This window comes from Scyliorhinus canicula, chromosome 11 (assembly GCF_902713615.1).
Source record: "Scyliorhinus canicula chromosome 11, sScyCan1.1, whole genome shotgun sequence".
Taxonomy (NCBI): domain Eukaryota; kingdom Metazoa; phylum Chordata; class Chondrichthyes; order Carcharhiniformes; family Scyliorhinidae; genus Scyliorhinus; species Scyliorhinus canicula.
This window is the reverse complement of record NC_052156.1, coordinates 127,111,282-127,123,027: the sequence shown is the minus strand read 5'-3', so window position 1 is coordinate 127,123,027 and position 11,746 is coordinate 127,111,282. Positions and strand designations below refer to the sequence as shown.

Here is an 11,746-nt window from a genome sequence, read left to right as displayed (position 1 = left end):
CAAAATGTTTGTTTACTGGGCAGTTTATTGGTTCATTTTGCCCTTGGACATAGTAGCAGCACAACAACTCTATTTTTAAGCCTCAAAACTGGATATTTCTTACTGAAGCCTTGCATTGGCTGTGCATTCCACAGAACACGTAGTGAGAAATAGGTTAGAAAATGTGGTTAGAGCCAGCATAACAGGGATTGGGCCTGCTGTCAAACCACTGGCGTTAACACACGGATGATGGAAGTCTGAAAAGAACCTTTTACTAAAATACTCTAATTTATAATTTATTTGAAACAAACTGAAGAATTGATCAGCAAGGTCAAGAATTTATGACTGAACATTTTTACTACACACGAACTTCAAAATTTTGAGTGTGATTTTCCAGACTGAGGTCCGCAACTGTCTATTTTTCTCTGAAAAGGCTGCTTTGATATAAAAAAAATGCATTCCACTGAATCGAGGCAACTGGAGAGTGGGTTTTAATATAAACGCTAAAATTTGAATAAGGAAAATCAGTAAAACCATAGAATGAAGCCACAATGGGAGAAATTTGCAAAGATTGTGGCCGGTATTCTGGCGCAACATGGTTAAGTATTTGGGGTTAAGCAAAGTAGCATATGATAGTAAGAGAGTAAGAAACATTCAATATACAACTCACTATCCCATAGCTCATCGCTGCTCTATGATCCGATATTTGTTCACGTACTGTAAAAGGAACAGTAAGTGAGATCGCAAGGATAATCTACCACATACCACTTCATATTTTAATCTGATTAGCAAATGATTGTTATTCAGCTCAATTTAACTCATTTTATTTTCAATAACATGCTCAGGTAGATGAAGCAGTTATCATTACAAGCAGGTTTAGATTTAAAAAAAAATATTTTGCATTAGAGCTACGAGACTCAAATTATGGTAATTTTTAAATTCCAGTGCTAAACGGTTATCTTAGTCTTGAAATGGAGAAAAGGATTAGACCAATTTTTAGAAAAAATACAAAATGACCCGGCATTGTTGTTTTTGCAGTTTTATCTGAGAATCAACATTGATTTGAAAGCAGAAAATTCTGACAGCCGTTTCCGCCAAGTAAAAAGCTCAAATTGTCCAGCACCCATGATAAATTGGTTTACTGTACACTCGAGGTGCAGATAAATTAATAATAATAATCTTTATTGTCACACGTAAGGTTACATTAACACTGCAATGAAGTTACTGTGAAAAGCCCCTAGTCACCACGCTTCATCGCCTGTTCGGATACACAGTGGGAGAATTCACAAGGTCCAAATTACCTAACAGCACGTCTTTCAGGGCTTGTGGGATGAAACCGGAGCACCCGGAGGAAACCCAAGCCAACTCAGGGAGAACGTGCAGACTCCACACAGACAGTGATCCAAGCTGGGAATCGAACCTGGGACCCTGGAGCTGTGAAGCAACAGTGCTATCCTCTGTGCTACCTTGCTGCCTTGTCAGATAACTTGATGACTTTAGTAGGCACAAACAGGAGAGAAACATGAGGCCATATACATAATGAAGCTTCCTGACACTCCCAAAAACATGTTGCACTATGCAATTCTGCTACTCGTCCCTTTGAAATTGCCAATCTAATGCTAGATTGTGAGCTAGTATTTTGATTAATGTCTCCTTGGAGCTGGGTTGAGAATCCAAGCTCATTGCATACCCTTACAAATGGCACGTTATTTCAATCCATTGTTTTAAAATTGCAAGTATTTATAATTTGCAACTTTAGATATTGAAGAACATGGAACATGGCACATTCAGTTTACAGTTAACCTAGTCAGCACCAGATATTTCTAGAAGCAGGAATCACCTCCATGAACGTATTATGGATGGCTCTCCTCTTCTAAAGATTTGTTTTGTAATACATATTGACTGGACTCTATGTTGAGTTAGCCATAGTGGTGTTAAGAATTGGCGAAAATTTAGATTAAAAAATGAATTTAGGAAAATAAAAAGGGGAATTGATGAGAGCATCTGTCTGAAGGGGGTTTTGATGTGCAAATTAACATACCAGTGAGAAAAGCAAGTGTTTACGTACATGACAAGGTGAAAATTATGGTGTATTGAAGAGGTAACTTCAAATTGGAGAGATAAGGGAATTGGTACCTATATTCTAAAAAAGCCAGGTCCACAAGGTGGGGAACAAAAGGAAATATTGATGTATTCATAGCTGGAGACAAGGACACTGTAGACGCAGCTACCATCATAGCCACACACAGCTGCAGAAAACAGTCTCCCTCAAAAATGGCAGCCAGTTAAAATCCAAACTCAAATCAAGATTACGCTTTTGCTGAAACTGAAGATTGTTTTCCCAAATATGAACGAATAACACTTATGCGGTAATTATCTGCTGGATTTAGCGGAGTTATATAATATTGGATGTTGTTTGGGAACAAGGGGTGTCTTTCAGAGAAAGACAGGTAGTTGTGAACAAAGGGGTAACTTCATGGTCTGTATATCTTTTCTCACTGTGTACCAAATTGAAAACATACACCACTAAGAACGGGTGTTCCAAGTTACCCTTCTGGGTTTTGGGAATTCAGTGAAGTTCTTAACACTGTGAATACTCCATTGGCAAACTGATGGGAGTGAATAGAAAGCCAGATCAGAAGTTTCACTAAAATACCATCAATAGTTGTCATTTAAATTAATCTACATGGTAGTAATTCCCAAGCTATTAATAAAGATGTCATAAGGACTTATTTTAAAGTGATTTGATCTTAAAATAAGTTATAAAAATCATAGCAGCAGTACAATTATAACTCCATAAGACATAGGAGCAGAATTAGGTCACTTGGCACATCGAGTCTGCTCCACCATTCAATCATGGCTGATATTTTTCTCATCCCCATTCTCCTGCCTCCTCCCCATAACCCTTGATACCTTTATTGATCAAGAACCTATCTATCGGTCTTAAAGACACTCAGTGATTTGGCCTCCACAGCCTCTTCCGGCAAAGAGTTCTACAGATTCACCACCCTCTGACTGAAGAAATTCCTCATCATCTCTGTTTTAAAGGTTCGTCCCTTTGGTCTGAGGTGTCCTCTGCTTCCAGTTTTTCCTATAAGTGTAAACATCCTCTCCACGTCCACTCTATCCAGGCCTCGCAGTATCATGTAAGTTTCAATAAGATCCCCCCATCCTTCTAAACTCCAACGAGTACAGACCCAGAGTCCTCAACCGTTCCTCATACGACAAGCTCTTCATTCCAGGACTCATATAACACTTACTTATCCACTTGAAGATAAATGTTACATATTGATGTGATATGAAAGCTAATCAGTATACCACCAGGACAATTTTATATTTCCCATAGCTGCTTTATTCAGGTACTCTTGACTGAGTAGTAGGTCTGAAATTATGGTTTACTGTATGGAAAAACAACAGCATTTGACCTTTCAATGTGGTGACCAACACAAACATTTGCAGGGAATGGTACCTTGGTTTGGAATTGCTTGGCTAAATTTTCAAACAGTAGTACAAATGGCCAATTGGAATTCTTCAACTGCACTCAACATATCCATGGTGATGGCTACTAGCATGTTTACAAGTGGGAGCCACTTTAATGGAGTTAAATGGGGAAGTATTAACATGCCATAGAATCTTCCAATACAGCAATACATTAGTAACAAATGATCAAAAGGCATGAATTCTTAATTTACTCCAACCAGAAGGAAATTTTGCTAGTCACCGTTGAAATGATCCGAATATTACTGGGTCTTCTGTGATTCAGACAACAAACATCCACATCATATTGTTGTTTAAAATGGATGGTGACACTAACCAGCAGAATCCCAAAGCAATGTTGCAAAGAGTGGATTTTGTGCAGAGGGTCAGTACTACTCAGTAGCACCATACCCCAAAATCTGTAATGGATTACCTATTGCATAGCACCACAATGATTAGTAAAACAAGGTACAATGGATTAAACAATAATATCCAATTCCTGCCCTGCCGAAGAATGCAACTTAAATGCCATTAAAGATTCTGCTCTACTCATCAGAATGCATCGCTTAGCACAAACTGTACATGGACACTTCCAGCAAATCAATGTACTCATTTTCCATTGCCGACTACTTCAGGATTTTGAAACTTAAGCAGTAAAATAATATATTACAAAAGTGTTTATAGAATCATAGAATCCCGAGAGTGCAGAAGGAGGCTATTCGGTCTATCGAGTCTGCACTAGCCCTTGGAAAGATAACCCCATGCCTCATGAAAGTGAAAACTATACACAGGCAGTCACACAAGGCCAAAATTGAACCTGGGTCCCCGGAGTCGTGAGGCAGCAGTGCTAACCTCTGTGTCACCGTGCCGCCCAGGATAGTGGGGGCCGAGGTGAGACCAGACCCCATGGTGGCACTCTTTGGAGTTTCGGTGTAACTGGAAGGGAAAGGGGCCAGTGTCGTGGCCTTCGCCTCTGATTGCCCAGCGAAGGATACTTTTGAATTGGAGGTAGGAGATGCTGCCAATGATGGCAGCCTGACTGGAGGACTTGTACGACTTTCTCCGACTGGAGAAGATTAAGTTTGAGTTGAGGGGGTCAGAAGAGGGTTTTGAGGTGTGGGGAAGGCCGTTCATGACCGTATTTGAGGAGCTGTTCATCCGGGGGGGGGGATTGAAAAGGGGAAAACTGGTGTGTAGCAGCACACTCAGAATGCATCGCTTTGCACAAACTGAATTAGCACACATCTTCTGAATATGATGCATGTTAAAATTAAGTCGTGAAAAGTTTTGCCACCTTCTGGGTGACGTGAGAAAATAAGAGTGAAAAAGACCCACACACGTACACTTTGGACCAAGCGACTTTATTGTCCATAAGACATGCCTTTTCCTTCACACCATAAAACCATTAGGATCCAAAGTCATTATAAGTTGAATAAAAATCAATACTGAACAAACAATTCACAAATCTACTGAATTCAGCTTTGTACCCATCAACTGATCATATACTCCCACAAGTTTTCCACATTGTACTCAAACTATAATGCTCTCTACTCATCCCTAACCATATGAATAACAACAAAACATAAGAGAACTTTGTGAGAGAATAACATTGTATTGATATGGCATCACACTCAGTAAAGCAAAAAGTTTAAGAACAGAGTTGTGCATCTGAAAGTAAATGAGGTACATGGTAATGTTACTGAGCCCAGAAGGGAGCCTTATGCCTGCGCAACCAGCTTGTGCATCTCAGCTGAGGCAGCACTGTGCCCAACCATTTTTCTTTATAACAACGAAGCCTGTAAGGCTCCCCAGAAACTGTAGAAGTGTGAGGTATTGTGAATATGAACCATTTTATTGTCCAGTAAACCTGAGGTAACTATGCTGTCTTTGCAGAATGTGACAAAAAGAAAATCATGAAACAATACTGGAAAAAAACTGTACATGGGCACTTCCAGTAAATCAATGTACTCATTTTCCATTACCCACTACTTCAGGATTTTGAAACTTAAGCGGTAAAATAATATATTATAAAAATGTTTATAAAATAGCAGCACACTCAGTGAAACAATACAGCATGTACTGTTAATGTGAATAAGAATGAAAAAAATCATAGCTTTTCATAGCAGCGCAAAATAAAGATTCGTACTCCATTTTCTACCCTCATCAACCCAGGTCAGGCTGTGTCAATTCAGCAAAAATCTATTTCTCCCCCCCCACCCCAAAATACTTTCTTTAATCCCACCTTTCACAAATCCCTAGTTCAACATTTCAATCAATAGCTTCATTTTGCAAATTTCAGACTGTTACAAAACATGTGCAAATAAACACCGCCCCAACTTTTTACCATCCATGCCCTAACGATGGAGCAGAAAAATTCAAGTAGACTGAATACAAATTTTCTCAAATAACGACAAGTTGTGAACCATGGTATTTGCTGCTTCTTGCACCAGCAATGATTCTCATCCAAATGTCCAAGGCTCGGTACACCCGTGGCACACAAGATCCTTCTGTGACACTGAAAATACATGAAGTTACTGAAGATTTGCGGAATGTTGCAACCCAAACTGGAATGTCTTCCATGCGAAGTGTTGTTCCTTTTTCCAGCAACACCATTATTGTATAATACACCAGATACTGGGAAACAAAAACAAGTCAATTTCATAAACCATTCCATCCATCCCTTGGGAAATATATTCAAAGTGCTTTTCAAATGAAATGGTTTACAATAATGCTAACTGTGGGTCAATGTCTGCACAAAAAAATACACATTTGGAAGTTTTTCTCTTTGACAAGTTTTAGGCCTCTTTTCAAGTGGAAGGATATAGTTCGGTTTCTCTGCTCGTCATGCAAAATGCTAGGTAATCACAGTTGAAATCACTCTGCAAGATCAATAGTGATGACCAAAAGATTTACATCAATCTGGACAACCCTGTGTTATGTCTTCTAATGCAGAGTTCTATGGCAGTGTAATCAGCTGACAGGCAGTTGGATCAGGAGTTCCCTGGACGCATTCAAGTTTGGCCCACAGTTAGAGGAGCAGCTAACAATGCCGCTGTGTGTAGAATGAACCATTTGCTGAAGAAGGAATCAGAAAGTGTTAGAGACATACATTGATGGAGGGAGAAGTGAGACAGCAAAATTAGAAACAGATGGTCCAGGCAAAAGTGTCAGACACACACGGAAACCAACAAATGGAAAACAACAGAAAAGTAAAACAGGTGGAGCGAGAAAGGCGCATGGGAAAAGGGGGAGCGAGGAAGACGCATGGGGTAAAGGGAAGAGAGAGAAAGACACTTGGAAAAAAGGGGAAGAGAGGAAGACACATAGGAAAAGACAGAGCCAGGCAGAAAGATGTGGAAAAGAGATAATAAAGAGAGACACACAGATGGGAAAGAGAGTGCCATGAAGAAATGTTGACAATAGGGAAGAGATACATAGACACATGGGAAATAAATATATAAAATATCCAAGACAGACAAAGAAGTTAAAGTAGGTTTAAATAGGATGCTTCCACACAAATACTAATTACTTGAGGCAAAACATAGCGACATAATAGCAATTCTGCTAAGAACTAAATTTCATTGGAAGATGAAAGGTTCAATGTTATGGCAGTTACATTCCTTCTACACTGAAGATGGTTCATTCACAAAAGAGAAGACTATTTTCCAGCAACCCTCCCCAATCCCTCACGCTATTGCTTTGCAATCTAAATTGAGCCACAAATTCTCTTGTATCTGAAGAGGGTGCATGCACCATAAATTAGAACAGTAAATATCTAACCATTTGATCCCACATACACAGGCCTGCACTTAGCTAGCTATTTTATGCTTTTTAAGCATGTTCATCATTGATAATATAACAGCAATTATGCAAACAAATAAGGTGGGATTCCCTTCTGCAGAACACCATAGGCACCAGAGATTTTAATATCAGTTTTTTTTCTAAAAGAAGCTTTAGATAGTTTCTATGTGGGAGCATTTTTAAAAAGGAAAAACAAAAATATTTCTTCCCAAAGGGAAGATCACGCACAGCCTTTTCCACTCCAGCAGCCTCACAGATTTACATTTCTGACATCTGTGGGAGTGCTGGCCTGGTCCAGTTCATCCACCCTCTTGGAAGGGTCCTGCTGCTGTTGGTGCTGCTGAATTTGTCTCAGGTTGCTGACCAGCAATGATTCAATCTGCTCCTGGCAAGCTTTCAGGCAATCCTAATGGGGAAAAAAGATAAATCAGGTCAAAAATAATACAGTTGAGGTAATGGTAAATATCACACAGCGACACCTTTCAATTATTCTTTTGGCGGGTGAAGGACCATTTAATATGCCCTGCATTCTCTTTCACAGTTTTTTCTAGGTTCACAATCACTTTGTTTGTTTAGCAATATTCTTACTCTCAGTATCTCAATCAGGGCTTGTTCAAATAAACTACCACTGTCTATTAAATACTGGAATTAAAAAATATGGGGCTGGATTCACCACCGGCGGCATGCTCCGTTGGGGGGGGGGGGGGGGGGGGGGGGGGGGGTCCCGATGGCTTGGGGCTGCCCCACGATGGGAAACCCCATTGACCAGCTGGGGTAAGGGAGCATCCTGCCACCGGGGTGAAACAGAAATGTGGCGCGGCAGGGCAGAGAATCCAGCCCATGATTTCAAGATAAAAGTTAAATAAAAATGGCTGAATGCCAAAATACAGAAATAATGGCTGAGATAAAATACAACAGAATATCGAGGCATTTTCCAACTGAGAATGATAAACATATTAAAATCAATTATTTGCAGTCATTTTAAACCAAGATATTCTAATCACAATTACAGAATACATCAAGACAGAGATAAAGATGTATTAAATTTATTATCAACCTCCAGCACACCTAATTAACAATTTTAACTTTCTTCAGTTTTTTTACAAATCCTTATTTGGTTTGCCAGGACTTGGCATTTTATTGTGCAACAAATCAACCTAACCATGGATCATCTATGCTGCATCTATTAGGAAAACCAAGGTTTTTCAGTCATAGTTGTAGACCCTTTTTCTCGGCACTTAAACAGCCCTCTCTCCAGTCAACTCTCTCAGGCTAAACAAAGCCATACAAAAGCCATGGGGAATGAACTTGGGCTTGGGAAGGGGTGCAAAACAGTGCCATTACACCAGTCACCTGTTATACATCTCGCCTAATATTCAGCTTCATTAGAGGCGGCATGATGTTGTGCTATTGTCACTGGATTGGTGATCTAGAGACCCAGAGTAATACTATGGGGACCAGGGTTCTAAGCCCACCATGGCAAGTGGTGGAAATTGAATCCAATACATTTATCTGAAATTAAAAGTCTAATGATGACCATGAAACATTGTTGATAGTCATAAAAAAACCAGCTGGTTCACGAATGTCCTTTAGGGAAGGAAATCTGCCATCCTCACCTGGTCTCGCCCAAATGTAACTCCAGTTGCACAGCAATGTGGTTGATTCTTAAATGCCCTCTGAAATGGCCTGGCAAGTAGTAATTTTCATCAAACCGCTACAAAGTCAATATAAAGGAAAGAAACCGGGCATCGACCTAGACACTGGAAACGACAACTGCCAACCCAGCCCTGTTGACCCTGCAAAAACCTTCCTACTAACATCTGGGGTCTTGTGCCAAAATTTGGAGAGCTGTGAGACAAGTCTAACAAATTAATCAAGCAACAGCCTGACATAATCACACTCACGGAATCATGCTTTACAGATAATGCCCGACACCACTATCACCATTCCTGGGTATGTCTTGCCCCACCGACAGGACAGATCCAGCAGAGATGGCAGGTGGCACAGTGGTATAGTCAGGAGAAATTTGCCCTGGGAGTCCTCAACATCATCTCTCATGGCTTCAGATCAAACATGGGCAAGGAAACTCCCTGCTGATTACTATACCATCCACCCTCAGCTGATCAATCAGTATTCCTTCATGCTGATCACCACTTGGAGAAAGCACTGAAGGTGGCGATGGCACAGAATGTACTCTGGGTAGGGGACTTCAATGTCCATTACCAAGAGTAGCTCGGTAGCACCACAATTGGCTAGGCGGGATCTGCGACAGGTGGCGAGGGAACTAAAAAGATGGAAAAACATACTAGACCTTATCCTCACTAACCTGCCTGCCACAGATGTATCTATCCATGACAGTATTAGTAGGAGTGACCACTGCACAGACCTTGTGGAGACAAAGTCCAGTCTTCACATTTTGGATACCATCCATCACATTGTGTGGCACTACCATCGTGCTAAATAAGATAGATTCAGAACAGATCGAGCAGCTCAAGGCTGGGCATCCATGAGGCACTGTGGACCATCAGTACAGATTGTACTCAGCCACAATCTGTAACCTCATGGCCTGGGATATCCCCCACTCTACCATCACCATCAATCCAGGGGAACAGCTCTTCAATGTGAGTGCAGGAGGGCATGCCAGGAGCAGCACCAGGCATACAGAAATATGAGCTGTTAACATGGTGAAGCGACAACACAGGACTACTTGCATGCCAAACTACATAAACAGCAAATGATAGACAGCTAACCGATCATATCGACACTCTGCAGTCCTGCCACATTCAGTTGTGAATGGTGGTGGATAATTAAACTATTCACTGGCGGAGGAGGCTCCGCTAATATCTCCATCCTCAATGATGGAGGAGCCCAGCACAATTGTGCAAAAGACAACGCTGAAGCATTTTCAACAATCTTCACCCAGAAGTGCCAATTAGATGATCTATCTTGGTCTCCACCAGAGGTCCTCAGCATCACAGATCCTTCAAAGCATCCTTCAAATTCAATTCACCCAAATTGGTATTTGGAAAAGGCTGAAGGCACTGGACACTGCAAAGGTTCTGACAATATTCCAGCAATAGTACTGAAGACTTGTGCTGCAGAACTTGCCGCACCCCTAGCCAAGCTGTTCCAGTGCAGCTACAACACTGGCATCTACCCGGCAATGTGAAAAAAGACATGGACAATATTCAGAGTGCCAGGCAATGACCATCTCCAATGAAAGAGAAGGGGGGGGGGGGGGGGGGGGGGTTTACCATCAACCAAACTAGACTAGCCATATAAATACTGTGGCTACCAGGCCAGTCAGAGGCTAGGAATCCTGCGGCAAGTAACTCACTTCCCGACTCCCCAAAGCCTGTCCACCACCCACAAGGCACAAGTTAGGAATGTGATGAAATATTCTTCACTTGCCTAGATCAGTGCAGCTCAAACACTCAGAAAAAGCTTGACACGATCGAGAATAAAGCAGCCCGCTTGACTGGCACCTCTTCCACAAACATTCACTCCCTCCACCACCGACGCACAGTGGCAGCATGTGCACCATCTGCAAGATGCACTGATGGAACTCACCAAGGCTCCTTAGGCAGCACCTTCCAAACCCACCACCACTACCATCGATAAGGACAAGGGCAGCAGACACATGGGAACACCACCACTTGGAGGTTCCCCTCCAAGTCACTCGTCATTCTGACTTGGAAAAATATCGCCATTCCTTCCCTGTTGCTGGGTCAAAATCCTGGAACTCCATCCCTAATAGCACAGTGGGTGTACCTGCACCACCTGTACTGCAGCAATTCAAGAAGTCAGCTTACCAAGACCTCCTCAAGGGCAATTAGGGATGGGCAACAAATGTTGGCCTAGCCAGCGAACCCACATCTCGTAAAAGTGTATTTTAAAATATAAACCTGGATATCAGCCTTGTCATATAATGAGCAACGACAATTTCTCCTGTGGCATCATAGAATCAGATCATAGAATGTACAGGGCAGAAGGAGGCTATTCGGCCCATCGACTCGGCACCGGCCCTTGAAAGAGCACCCCACCCAAGCCCACACTTCCAACCCATCTTCAATCATGTACCCATGGTGTTGGGTTCAGTGCAAACCCTGTCAAAACCACATACCATAAAACTTCCCTCCTCTGCTCCAAACTTGGATGAAACTTTTATCCATATTTTCATTTGCTTTGATTCAATTTTTCCGATATCTTCCTGGTCAGTTTTCCTTCCCCGCCCAGAAAATGAAATCAGTCAAAAACTCATCTGTGCCTGTCGCAGACTAGGTCTTGCTAAGCTAGTCCCGGACTTTGCTGACCAACAGTAGCTCAACTGAAAATTATCAACTTGTTATGATACCCCGAGCTAGGGCGCAGCCAATTCCAGCCCCCCTTGACCAGAATCGCAGCACAATTGAATTAACCAATAATTCTTAGATAAATACTTGAAACTGTTGGCCCTTGGCTGCCCAATACTTAGTCACCAGGTTTGTAA

The 11,746-nt window shown here is 41.6% G+C and overlaps 1 protein-coding gene across 1 annotated transcript in view; it reads right to left on the bottom strand.

Annotated features, from left to right (window-relative positions):
- Positions 1–4,798: 4,798 nt before the first annotated feature.
- The window catches only part of ccnd2a (cyclin D2, a), a 31,439-nt gene continuing 24,491 nt past the window's right edge, over positions 4,799–11,746 (bottom strand). The window contains exons 4-5 of the mRNA XM_038811352.1: positions 7,520–7,663; positions 4,799–6,090 (exon numbers count right to left, since the gene is read on the bottom strand). Coding sequence (XP_038667280.1) covers positions 5,857–6,090; positions 7,520–7,663 — 378 coding nt within the window. The 3' untranslated portion in view covers positions 4,799–5,856. The remainder of the gene's footprint in view (positions 6,091–7,519; positions 7,664–11,746) is intronic.